Here is a 14,310-nt window from a genome sequence, read left to right as displayed (position 1 = left end):
ATGATCTTCCAAGAGCCACAACTATTTATAAGAATTGTGTGCATCTCCCTTAGATTATGTATTTTTTAAGGTGTAAGGAGATGGATAAAATAGAAATGAAGTCTAATATTCACACATGGATTCTAGACAGCATGTACATTGTAAGGTATTGCCACAGAAGTAGGTTTTGGTAGGTGAGACTTACTGAGATGGGGAGAAATGCTGGGTGACTCTGGGTGAAGAAGAGATGACTTCCTCAAGGAAATCTTAGAGTTCAAAATAATATGAAATAGTAGGCTCATTTTTGAAAAATTAATTCTCATTTATTTTAGAAATGGCAAGATTAATATCACTACCATTGTAATGAGGACAATGTATCCTGTTAACATACATTCTATTCTAGCTTTCAGGATATTTATCTTGGCAACGCAACGTATACGATCTTTTTAATTCTTCCCAAATGAGAAACTAGCTCATTATTCCTATACTGCCAATTGGTTTGCTCATCATTATCCTCCAGCATTATTATTATTGTCATCATCCAACTTATGCCTTAGTGCTGTTATTGGCCTTCAGAAAATGCCCCCAGGGCCTGACTTTTACATAGTTAGGATTGAATGTGATATTTCTGTGCTCATATCATGTCCATAGTTTGATCTAGAACAAATTTAAAAGCATTTAATGGTCCAGGGGCCTTTGATCCCATGGAACAAATTAATCTAAATGGAACCTGATTAAGGAAAATTGAACTTGTCTGCTCTTTTCTTTTAGGTGAAGCGAATTTCTGAAGATCCTCCTTGCAAATGCCCAAACAAATTCTGTGTGGAGAGGCTCTCTCAAGGAAGATACCGAGTGGGAGAAAAGATCCTCTTCATTAGGGTAAAGTTTTACTTTTCACTTGTTCTCTTGTGCCTTATGAGACTATTCAGGACTTGAGTTGGGAATTATAGGGGAAATATGACCCGTCACTAAGCAGGAACTTCCCTTATGCTGCTTACAGTTGGAGTTGAAGATACGAGGTATGCACATTTGTTAATATATTATACATAATTATTACTGAGGGCTAAATAAATAGAACTGTCTTTCTCTTTTTGCACATATACAAACACACATGCCAAACAGATCATAGAGATCAACTGCAATGAGAAAAAGAGAAACCAAATTCCTTTTTTGTTTATGCATTTAGTTTCAAAAGAACTAGACACCTTGCCCTGTCCCCAAGGCCCCAAACCCCATGGGAAACAGAAAGAGTTTTCTTCCTGGGTCTTCCATATCCCAAGTTTGGGAAATGATCATCCTGTTGATCCTGGTAACTTTGAAATTATTTGAAAAGGCTTTTTTTTTTTTCAAGAAGCTTGGGTCATGAACCAGAGTGAGAATGCAGACTCATTACAAAGGCATGGTTAAGTTGTGACTGCCATTTTTCACTTCGTTTTCTGGGTTAGAATAATGAAGCATGGATGTGTGCCAATGAATGTTCTGGTGATCTCTGTCCATTTTACAATCATTTACAGTCATTAATGTCCACTTTACTAATGAAAACTCTGACTAGATATCATAAGAAGTTTTAGGTTATTAGTTGCTCAAAGTAACATTTCATACTTTTCACTTGTGATCCTTTTTTTGCTAATAATCAAGATAATTTGAACTCAAAATAAGTTTGTAACATTTCCTGAGGCCAAGCTTCTTCTTTTCAAACGTAAGAAAATGAAAATATAGCACTCATATAATCCTAGAAATCTGCAATTAATAAGTATTTTCTACCATAGTCTTAGTCATTTCCTGAAGAACAGCTTATGATTCAAAGGAATTGTATTCTCTCATTTGAATAAGTTAAAATATCTTGCTTGTTAATCTGGTAGAGCAGATTGAATGTGTGCAGCAAGTACCATCAATGAAAATTCTTTTTTTTTTTAAAGATTTTATTTTATTTAATCATGAGAGATACAGAACAGGAGAGAGAGAGGCAGAGACACAGGCAGAGGGAGAAGCAGGCTCCATGCAGGGAGCCCGATGTGGGACTCGATCCCGGATCTCCAGGATCACGCCCTGGGCTGCAGGCGGCGCTAAACCGCTGCGCCACCCGGGCTGCCCCATCAATGAAAATTCTGAACAATACTCAAAGTCAATGATCAGTGTAAAGTTGTCTTAATTTCAACTTTTGACTGACACTTATTTATATGACAAAATTTTTAAGGTTCTACAACATGTTAGTTGAAGAAAAGTTTGACTGTAATTTGCCTTCAAAAATAATGTTGATCATTTTGTTTTTTTAATATAACTTTAGGGCCATGTTTATTGATTTTTAAAACAATTTCCAGGTAGTAATTGCTGTTTTGCTGTGGAATGACAATGAGAAAAATATAATGATATATAATGATTAGGGGTTTGAGAAAAAATCTAGAAGAATGGCCTCACTAATATGGAGAGTTGCCCTGGTATTTGCTTATTATTCTCTTGGTCTTTATTACAAAAATAATATATGTTTATTTTTGCCAAGCTACCTTCTTTTGCTTTTGTACATTAAAAAATAATAATTGTATTAAAATTTTTTGAATTTTACTAGGTTGATCTTTCTCAGATCAACCTTTCTTGAGACTCAGACTTCTTGAGAATATTAGGCCATTGAGCCTAGAATCAAAACCTAGGGCTTCATTTATTTAATTATTGCTTTTTATTTTTATAATACAAGTGTTGACAAGCACATGATTAATAAATTAGATCCTTCTCCCTATAATGTAATCTAATATCTTTAAGCAAGAATATATATCACATATGGCTATTTGTGTCAGGTCTTCCATATTTAGTTAATGGTCAGAGAATTTGATATCCACATTTATGAAAAATATAAATTTATATCATATTGGACATTAAGGTATTTTTTGATGTTCTGTTTTTCTGTTCAGAAGATGGTTTCCTTTTGGTGCAATCTTTTCATGTATTGTTTATAGAAGAATTGAGATTTGCTTTGCTGAAAAAAATTGCATCCAAGTCCTGAGTGAGAGCATTTGAATTTAATATCAGTTAACACAGCATAACATATTGCACACATTCAGTTTCATGCTTCTGGTGTTCCACGTGAGCTGCAATAAGAGAATTAACTGGAATATGATCATTCCCTGATTGGCCCAGCAAGTTATGGGATTACTCAGCTATGACAAGTACTGTAGAATGGTGTAGTAATGATCTGTACTAAACCCTTTCTCTTTTTACACTGTCCACAGATAATTTATACTGTTTGTTTTGTTTTTTGTTTTTTGTTTTTTTTGCAACAGGTTTTACTTTAAAAGTGGCCCATTTTTTTTTCGATCCTTTTAAAAGGAAACTTACTATCACTGCATAAATTGGAAGCTAAAACTATTTGTCAAAAAAGGAAAATATCCATTAATATGTATTCATTGAAATTCCTATCCTTCAGCTTGCTAGGGCTCCATTCCCACCCTGATGAGTAAACTGATTTTTAAAAGGTCCTTCTCCTTGTCTGTGTTTGCCCTAAAGGCCTTTCCCTCCCATTCTATTGAGTTTAGGAGCTGAAATTTCACATGAAGACCATCTGCACCTTTCATTACATGTTATCTCCCTATTTCTTCTTCTACACTGAATGGACAAGCTAAAAAAGCCTTACTGATGCGTATACACTTTGGCTAGTACTTTTTGATTTGTGGCTTGGACTATATTTGTCATTCTGCACTCACTGTAAGGAGCTGACAGTTATGACTCAAAAATGCGTAGAGGTATTGGTTTTCAAGTGATCACATGGTTGTTGCTGCTAATATTGTAATTTTAGTTTGCTCTGATCACCTGAATTCAAGTACTAAGTACCTATAGTCAGAATCTCAAACACACAAGGGGAGTGACTGCCTCACTGTCTCTGCATCGCAGTCCTGTGTTTCTTAAGTTTACGTTTTTAACATTTGCATATTTTAAAATTTGCCATGTCTCTTTAGAGGATGCAAGGTGTGGCCATATTTACTACATAATATAAGTAGATGCAATTACGCATTTTTATCGTAGAAAACATACCTACAGTGAAATATACGTGGTATGTTATATTAGCGTTTATCTGCTAGTTTTCTGTCCATTCTGAGAGCAGCAGTGTGTTCATATGGCCATAATGAACCTGTCCATGCAAAGAACAATTTAGAGTCAATTAAGGCTGTTAGGACTATTGACTTAGCTCTTACTTAAAGATAACGGAATTACCAAAATGCTAACTCAGTAAAAACCATCCCGTAGGAAGTCATAAATACAAGATTCCCTTATTCTTAAAAGATTCTCATATTTTTACTCTACATCTACTCTTTTCAACACGAGCCAGAGTTAACAAGTTCGTTGCTGACTAGATTTCAAGGTTTGTTGACAACACCCAGTCACTTTACTTATGTATGGTTTTATGATTATTATGTATCTGGACACAGTTTTTCTTTAAATATACATTCAGAGAGATACAATGCCAAGTGAAAAATATAAGAATGTTTGCAGATTACAGTGAAAGAGCCCAGAAGACATTTTCTGCAGAAGATATCTTTGCTAAGCATATGTTTTATCTGTGGGTTTCTAGAAACCAGTGTGTGAATAGCTACTCTGCATCTCTGGCTATCTAATATTTACTTATATACACACGTCCATATGCTTATGTGGGTATGTTTATTTATATGCATATGTCTCTATTTAACGGTGGGGGATTAATCTCTACCCAAATATGAAGAATCTTTTCGTACAAGAGAGAACCTCTGAGCTTTTTTACTGTGGCTTTTAGGCAAACATACTACTAATCCCCTGCCAAAGTCAGAATGCTCTTATTTCTAACTTTTCGAAAACTATTTCTTAAAGCCAGATTTTTGCCCTACATCTTCCAGTGAGTGACACTGTTTTTGAACTGTCTGGTGGACAAGCAAGCTAAGTGCAGCGAATTTGCCTCTGCACAGGGCAGATACACATTTACTCTCCTCCAAGGTATGAATATTTCAGTTAGTTTTCAGTGACTATTGAAATTGGACAATGGTGATAACAGTCTTCGTTGATATCTATGGTAACAGATATTTGAATCTTACCATTTAGCCATGCTATGTATATTTGAAATATAAATCGATGGATCTGAGGCTTCAAGTTGTCATTTTGAGGAGAAAAGTACCAATTTTCTATTGTTTTATTTCATTCAGTTAGTTGGTTCCTACCCAGGCTTTCGAATATCAAGTCAGGTGGCAATATAAATCTGTATAAGCTTGTAGGACAGGTTTTCAGAAATATGTCTTAGATGCCATAAAAAAGTACTATTTGATTTGTCAATCCCAACTCAGTGATGATAATATTCTATATAAATAAGAGTAATTAAAGTGATCTCCCTGAGGCACACCTGGCTGGCTCAGTTGGTAGAGCATATGACTCTTGATCCATGGGTTCAAGCCCATCCTGGGCATAGAGCTTAGTTAAAAAAAAAAAAAAAAGAAAGAAAGAAAAATTACACTTAAAAAAAAAAAAAGTGATCTCCCAGAAAAGCAGCCATGGGCATCATCTGGGAACTTGTTGGAATTGCAAATTCTTGGGCCTCACCTGAGGCCCAGCCACCTGTGTATTAACAAGCCATCCAGGTAATTCTGATGTGTGCTGAAATTTGAAATCACTAATCTAAAAGATGGGAAGAACTATATGAAGGAAGAGGTTGTTGTACCACAGCACAATTACAAATAATTTGCATGTCTGACCCTGGAAAAATGTAACCATTCAGATACTAGACATGATCATTTTAAAGACTTCTACGTATCATTGTGAGGAAATTAGATATAATGTTAAGTAGAAAAAGCTAGACTTTTAAATTATATTTATATGTAAAATATCTCTCTATAAAAATTATATATAATTATGATTAAGGCTTGAAGGGAAAAGAAATAATTATTAAAAAGTTTTTAATTGCCGAGGGCATGGAATTATGAGTGAGCTGTTTTTTTTTTTGTTCTGCATTCATTTCTGATGATGACATTAAAATATGAACTATTTAAAAGAAGAAAAGCCAGCAACTTGATACAATTGCAAATCTGAAAATAAAGACACTTCTAAAAGGTGTCAGACTAATTAGCTGACGACTCATTTTTCTGGTCATTGACTGAACTTCCCATGTTTTGGAAAAGGGTCAGGAGGTTTATTGGAATTGTGGTGTTATTTAGATGAGGGAGGACTTTGCATCTTGCTGTGCACTTGCAGCATATTGTTTTCTTGTATGAAGCTTTCACCTTTTCTTATCTTTTTTTACTATTTTATCTCTCCATTTTGAAAATTGACTCAAATTATTTCAGGTTCATGCTAGGAAGCAAGCAAACATCAGGATAATGTCCCTTCTCTTTGCAAACCCTATCAGTAAGCCATATATTCAATTTTCTCTCAACTTGTTATTAAACCTTTAATCCTTTTTTTATTCCTTTCCCTTATGGCTCAATTTTTAGTGACATGCAAATGGCCTAATATGATGAACTGATCTCTGCTAATACATGAAATAAATGTAAATGGCTCTAATGAGTAGAGCATCGAGGGGGCAGGAGCTTTACACTTAGCATAGTTGCTCTAATGTCCAGGTAGTAGGACTTTCTGGCAAGAAATAGCAAGCCAGTGGGATCACATGGTGAGGCAGCTGATTTTCTGTGCTACTTGACTTGGTCACTAAGATGCTGAATAGTCTTTTACTTAATTACAGTTTGTCACCACCCTAACATTGTACAGAGTGTGCTCCAAGGAATAATAGTTCCCGAAGGTATCCAGAGAGATTATTTGGGAAGAACAGTTATCATGCTAGAGAGTTTAAATAGGCTTCTTTAAGAACTCTTTTTATTGAACTGACTTTATTAGCCTCTGTCTGGGCACAGGGCAGATCTCATTTTAACCTCCCATTGGGTGAGGTAGACACGTTCCCATTTTACAGATGAGGAAGCTGAAGCATGGAAGTTGAATAACTTCCCAAAGCGATAAGCTCATAAGCAGCAAAAGCAGCATTCACAGGCCTAACTCCCACTCAGTGCTCTTTACCACAGAGCAACATTGATTTCTTTATCTGAGATTATCTGGGATTTCTCGGAGGGTTGGATGTGCTCATGTGACCTATTAATTCCTAGAGCGAGATGTACTAAGGCTAAGTACATCTGAGCATAGAAATGTTCCCTCTCCTGCCATTTTTGTCCCCCCAGAGCATCATCCTAAGCTAGGAGGCCATGGAAATATGCTTTGGGAAAAACATTATCCATTGAAGCAGATTAAAAAAAATAATTTGTAACATAGAGTTATAGTGAAAGTTTCTTACCTTTTGCCAGAATTACAACCCATCTGTCTTAAAGTACTGCTAAGAAACGTTGCATTTATATCCATTTTGCCCTTCAACTTCCATTTGGAAACAATGATTCAAGGAAATGACTGGAAAATCCTTAAAAGAAAGGCAGCTAAAATGTGAAAAGTATTAAAATCATGTAAAAGGTATCATTTGTACCAGCGTTTCCCCGGGGGCTTTCTATGCATTGTCTCACTGGATTCTCTCCACCTCACAGCCCGTTTTGAAACTGCTTTATCTTTTCATTGCAGATGAAAATACAAAGTCTTAGAGAGTTTAATGTCTCGAGTAAGTAGTATGATGAACAAACTGAAGTCCCAACTGCCGAACACATTACACACTCCACTCCAGGCTGCCTCCCTGGGGCCTGTCCCTTAAATGCAGATATTTTATTCACAAGGCTAATCTTCCAAAAAGGACCTGCCCCTTTTACAGTACATTTAAGGCTCAGCACATAGTGGTGTATTCTATATCACTTTTACTTAAAAAATACTCTGAATGCAGAGGTCACTACAATTGCATAATCAGTAGTGCCTACTGTAAAGAAAGAGGTATAATGTGTATTATGATAGTGAAAAAAAATCCTAACAGTGTTTATTAGGATTAGGTGCTTACTTGTATGCCAGCCAGATGCTTTATATGGCCTATGTTGTTTAATAGGCAAATGAAGTAGAACCCTCTATATTTTAAGATATATTATCTGTCCTGGTATCTTTTTCATAGACGTTAGAATTTAATTTTTCTCTATTACCCATAGAGTCTCGTTGAATCTTCTTACTAATTGTAGATATTTTTTTAAAGTAGATTAATACTATTTCAAGACATTTTTATAGTAGACCTTCACTGTTGGGTAAAACCAGATGAGGTTCCATGCTAGCAGTCTAATGGTGCAAGGTATTACCCTCCCCACCCCACCCCCAACGTTTTGAGAATTGTGACTACTTAAGGATCCTAAAGAAAAGACAATGAATAATTTAGTTGGAAGTCAGCAGAGGAATTTGAAATCTTAGGGAGTCCACCTTCTTAATACTACTTTTGAATTAGATCATCTCCGATCAATGGAAAGGTCAAACACCTTGTTATCGATTCTTTGTAATTTCTTATTTACCATAAGAATTCTTCAGGTTTATACCTGCGTGGTAAAGATCAATTCCCTGTAACAAACCAAGCAAGAGAGGCCCACACCAGCTCGGTTGCTATAGCAACCCAACCTGGCAGTGTCTTCTGGGACTGGCTCTAAGGGAAGGTCCAATGATAGCGAGTGATATTACTTTCTTTTCTGCTCTTATGACACATATTGATTTACTGTGAGTTAAGAGTAGCATGGTTCAAATTGCATACCTTTCCTGGTAATGAAAAATGGGCTGTTGTGTAAAAATGCAAAGGAGTTTTAAACAAGTAGCAGGGAAAATAAAACTTTCATTTATCTTAGCGGAAACATTGCGCAAACAGCCATTACTCAGCAACTGGATGTGGAAAATTCATTTTTTGAGTAACATGCATATAAACCTTTCCTCTAATTTAGCAATTTATGGGAGCATTGATTATGATTTCAGAACTATCCAATGGCTTATATTCTTTTCTATGCAAAAAAATACGGCCACGTTTGCCTCTGACATACGTAAGATCTCAGGCAGTGTCTATAGTGCTCTGATCCATGGTGAGAGAAGCATGGCTGTTAGAATGCGAATATTTCCAAATTGGGTCCCTTTCTTTGCCCAGCTGCCTCAAAATTGAACACTGATTCAGGAAAAACAAGCAATGGCATTTAAAATTAATTCAAACACTTTAATTTCATATTTTAAATTATTTTTGTGTAATAGTGTTGCTCCACTAAAGGCACTTTCATTTGTTTGTAATTTATTCATGTTCAATGAGGCTGGGTTAATAACATGGATATAATTTACACTTTGGTAACACATCTCTCAAAGGACTTTGCAAATGTTAATAAGTTCTCTTCACCTCTTTTTCCTGAGAAAGGCTTAGATCTTGGATGAATGCACAATAAATAGTGATTAACCACTGCTGTGAAAAATTTAGCTGATGGAGTACTATCTTTCTGAGATTTATCCCTTGAGTTTGAAAACCTTTAAACATGGAGAAATTCAAACTTGACTTTGTCCAAAATTGCACCCATTATGACACGTGACACCACTTTTGAAAGCAAGAAGAAAAAATGCAATTTAATATCTCTTACAAGAATGGAAAGATTCGTTAACAAATGGGACAGTTCTCTATACTCTTTCTTACTGGAGAATTCACTGCTCCTTTCATTGAACTGTTAAAAAGGTTTATCAAGTGTGAAGAACAATAAATACATGAGAACTCAAAAACCAAAGATCCCCTTTCCCTGCGAATTTGCCACTATTGGCCACTTAGCGTTAAGAAGGTTTTTAAAAATTGCGTCTGCTTTTCAGCTGACCTGATAAGCATTTTCATTCATCTCCAACAGGATTTACCATAGATTTACCAAGCCTTTAAATTGTACAATGCATGTGTGACCATATTTCACCTTGAATCACTTCCTTTTGCCATCGTACTGCATCTAAAGAAATGGACAATTTTTTCCCCCCACTGGCCACAAATCAAAATTATTTGAACTTACAGAAGCATTGGAAAATCAAACGGCTTAATTGAAGAAAAGCACAGGTTCTATGATCTGCATTGCTGTAGCCTTCCTGCCATCAAGATAAATTTGTGTGTGTGTGCCTTATATAGTAACATGTGTGTGCATATGGGTATACACACATGCATGTATGCACATGTATATGTAAGGAAAAGGCGCAATATTGAGTTGAATTAGTTCAATGATTTGGCATTTTGATTGTTAAAATGTTCTCAAGTTGATTTTTCTATGCCTAAAATCTCTAGTCAAGGATTTTATGAAAAAAATAAACCTCTTATTTTGTCTGTATTTCTTTACATATACTATTTAACACTCACTGAATGTTTTCTGCATGTTAGATGCTTCTCTAAGTACTTTCCTTGGATTCTTTTTTTTTTTTTTCCTTTGGATTCTTTTATTTAGCCCTCATAACTGTTTGAAATAGGCACTACAATTATCTCTGCTTTATCGGTAAGGAAACCAAGCACTAGGGAGTTAACTGCTTGCCAAAAGTCACAAAGCTTTAACAGTCAGACTTTCTTTGAATTCGACATATCTGATATCAGGGCCCTGATTTTAACTATACATTATTCATTCTGTTTCAGACCATCTAGTCATTTGGCAAGTCATGTTGTGAGTATTGCCGCTCAACTTTTCAGCATCCGTTACTAAGTGATGCTCTGAGAAATGGAATTGAATAGCTAATCCCTGTTGGAGTGTCAGAAGAGTGCCCAGGAAACAAAACATCATATAAAACAATAACAGTCCCCTCCCCCCCCCCAAAAATAGAGAGAAACCAGCCAGAGTGATTTTCACATCGTTCAACGTATTCATTGATTTTCAATATATTGACCAGGTTTGAGAAGCCTTCCCAAAGCAAAAGTTTATTCTGAGAATGAGGATATTTAGAAATATTTTCAAGTTACTGTAATTATACATTGCCATATTTCCATTTCCAGTTTGCTTTATGCAGTTAAGAGTAAGACCCTTAGTCTGATTATGTATGAAAGGATTTCCTACACATGCTATGGTGGAGTAGGGAGTTGAAATTGTCTTTTGAACCTTTTTATACTTTTATTAAAGGATCTAAATTAGACTTATGGTGAAGTACAACCTGAACATTTTTGGCATAGCTATTGATGCTTTTGAAAGCAAGTTCCTTAAAAATGGATGCCAAGTAACTTTTAAATAACATTTATTCTTTAATTTCTATCCTGGTACTTCACAGTGGTTGAGTACATCTTACTTTTATATGATTTGTAAAGTACATTCACCTATACATTATCTTATATTATTTTCACTACTACTCAGTGAGAAACATCAGTGTGGTTGTTGATTTATACCACTTTTTGATGAGGAAACTGCAGGTAATGGAGATTTAACAACTTTCCCAAGGTAATCCAGCTAGCAAATGGTTGATCCAGGGTTCAATCATATCATTGTTTTTTATATATTAAATTCCATATATTTTAAGTTTCACACAATAAAATGTCCCTTTGAGTTTTGTTTTTTTGTTTTTTTGTTTTTTTAAATCTTAACATGAGTGAAAACACTTAGTTGTTCACTGTGTTTTTACTTTAAGGATCACTGGCCTTGTTTGCAAAGTAGACATTTCATAGTAATGAGATTGTAAAGTTTGTAAGATTTTTATCTTCCTTCCTTTTGTCATCATCCCCACAAGAACATTTCTTGGTTTATATGTACAATGCTGATATAAATGAGAATAATTTTTAGTGATTAGTATCAACGAATTTTACAAAAGGGAAAGAAATGAAACAATTATGCATAATATATCATGTTCTTGAATGATTGATGAGTCTTCTAGAAGGCAAAGAACAAACCAGTGAAATATCCGTCATTGTAAATCGTACATAATTAGGGGTGCCCGGCTGGCTCGAGCAGCTAGCTAGTAGAGCATAGAGCTTTTCTTCTCAGTGTCATAAGTTCAAGCTCCATGTGGGCGTGGAGCCTACTTGAAAATAAATAATTAAATAATTGTACATAATTATCCTGTGGGCTCAAGTACCATAACCAGGTTGTAGCGAGATGCATTAAGAGACACTTTGCAAATGTGGCCATCCTGAGTTCGTATCGAATGTAGTCAATCAAGATGATGGAATTTCATTATGAAGGTTGACTACAATAAATTAGGATTCATTTATTTAGTGGTATCTCTTTCATAAAATCAATCAAGTGTCTGCATGACTTGGTCGTTTTAGACTTCCTTGCATTTCTCCTCTAAACTTGGCATTTTGAATTTCAGTTGCTCAGTAAAAACATGAATTCTCAGTCCTGGACCCAGCAGGTACCATCATTACCTAACTGCCAAGCCTTTGCTTGCAAGAGCCTTTCTGATTCACATCAAATTTTAGTTCACTGGAGTAGCATGTTCCAATTTTACTAGTATCAACATTTTCACTTGAAGCTGGGTTGTGTGTTGTTTTAGAATACGTTCGGCCCAATTCCTGCCATCTTGTTACAAGCATACTAAGATCTTGAGGAAGTCCTTGTGCAGATTTGGGGGAGGAACAAAGTATAAGAATTTCATTTTAATGTTGGCCTTAGGGTAGGTATATACTCAATTTGCTTTATAATAAAAATCTCGTTGTTGCCAAAAAAAATCCAAATCCTGATGAGTTCTTTGGCAATATTTTCCCTGTCTCCCTAAAAGAACACCAGCAAGAAATCAGTACATTATGACATTGGTCTTCTAGTTGCAGCTTTCTTTTACATTGTCATTTCTTCTACACACGTTTGCTTCTCTCACCAACTTCCAATCCTCCTGCATTACACTCACCCATTGTTCTCCTAATGCTCCTGGCTATTATAAAGAAATGCCTTCTTTTCACCCCAAGTTCTTATAATCTACTTGTGTTATAGACAAATTTTAGGAGCCTGTAAACTCCATGGAAAAAACTGATAATTACTTGAGATAATCACCATGCAAAGGGCTTTTTCATCCTTTTTTTTTTTTTTTTTTTTTTTAAACCAACCCATTCAGTGTTAGATCCTTTCATTTTACCTTTGGTTAACAGTCTTTTTTATTCTGAATGTGCCATTTGTCATGTTTTTCTTGAAGTCCAGCTTCATAGAATATGTGAGGCAGAGATAATTAAATAGTCTGTCTGAAACCTCATTTCAAGGCAGGTAAAGGGCAGGGATGATTTCAAATCTGTCTTCTAACTTTGGCATCAGGCAGAAGGCCTCCAAGAGTCACATTCTAAAATGGCAACACCAAGACAAATAGTTACCCGTTAATTTGTCATCATCCACCAGTGTGTTAGCCATGATAATGTTATCCGGTCCAGGACTTTTTTTTTTTTAATAAGCATGGTGTTTTGAAGTCCTGGGTTGACAGAAAAAAAAATATGGAAACTTATATGGCACACAGAACCTTGGGAATATTGCTAATGTCTCATTGCCTGCCCACCTGATGGGACTAAGGCTAAGGTGGGCTTCAGTCATGCATAGCAAAGCACTTTGGACCCAAAAGTATATGTCACCGAATTCCTTTCCCATCACAATGTCCACAAAATGCCTTTCTACCTCCTTTATGTCTGCAGCCAACATGACAAGGAACTAGGAATGTAGTGTTCTTGGAAGCAAAGGGAGGAACGTCTCACATATCAACCTTGAAAATCTTATCTAACTCCTGTATTTACTCAGTAGCTTAACAAAAAGAAATTTTCCAGTGAGCTCCGAAAGAATTCCAGAGAAACCTGAATTTTAATTGACATCTTGGCACCAAAGATTGACTAGGATCTTCCTTCAGGTGTACAGCATCCTTAGAGCTGATGAATAACACATTGAAGTATATCAACTAGGGGAAAGGTGAGGATGGAATATTCTAGGCCTAACAGTTCCCTCTTTGACTAATAAGAAGTTACAGCCATGATAGTATCCAGTATCCATGGGAAGGGAAACCAGTGTGTCCCAAGAGTGACTTTACTTGGAACTCTGATGCTCAGGGCAGAGAATCTAGATACATCCTTCAATGCTGAGGAAAGAATTTTCGCTAAGTGACTTTTCAGGTAAGCTAGGTGTCTCCTTGTGAGTGTGTGACAATTGTGAGATCAGAATTCTACATACATTTTAAATCACAATGGAAGGAAGGGGTAGAGTAACTTGTGCGTCACACAATTTCCTGAGGGCGAATATTGTGGTAGGGCCTTGAGGAAAAGCAAGAGGCCAAACAAGGAGAATGGGCACCAGCGAAGCCAGAACAAGATGACAGGATGTTCCCTTAAAATAGGAAGTTTCATACAGAAAATAAACACTTTGTTTACTTAACCACTTTCTCTAGGATTTCATTAGATATTCTCTAGGGTGAGGTACGTTCTCATGGAATCGAGACACAGACTTGATGTCTGTTTCCCCGGCGAACTTACTTCCTTGCACAAATCTCTTGTATGAG

At 35.9% G+C, this 14,310-nt stretch overlaps 1 protein-coding gene across 14 annotated transcripts in view; it reads left to right on the top strand.

Annotated features, from left to right (window-relative positions):
• GAS2 (growth arrest specific 2) overlaps positions 1-14,310 on the top strand; it is a 150,535-nt gene that overhangs the window by 98,491 nt on the left and 37,734 nt on the right. For all 14 annotated transcript variants that reach the window (XM_077866186.1, XM_077866189.1, XM_077866188.1 and 11 more), the window contains one exon: positions 751-858. In XM_077866186.1, coding sequence (XP_077722312.1) covers positions 751-858 — 108 coding nt within the window. The remainder of the gene's footprint in view (positions 1-750; positions 859-14,310) is intronic.

Source organism: Canis aureus, chromosome 23 (genome assembly GCF_053574225.1).
Source record: "Canis aureus isolate CA01 chromosome 23, VMU_Caureus_v.1.0, whole genome shotgun sequence".
Taxonomy (NCBI): Eukaryota; Metazoa; Chordata; class Mammalia; order Carnivora; family Canidae; genus Canis; species Canis aureus.
The sequence above is the reverse complement of the archived record's forward strand: the minus strand, read 5'-3'. Positions and strand labels throughout refer to the sequence as shown.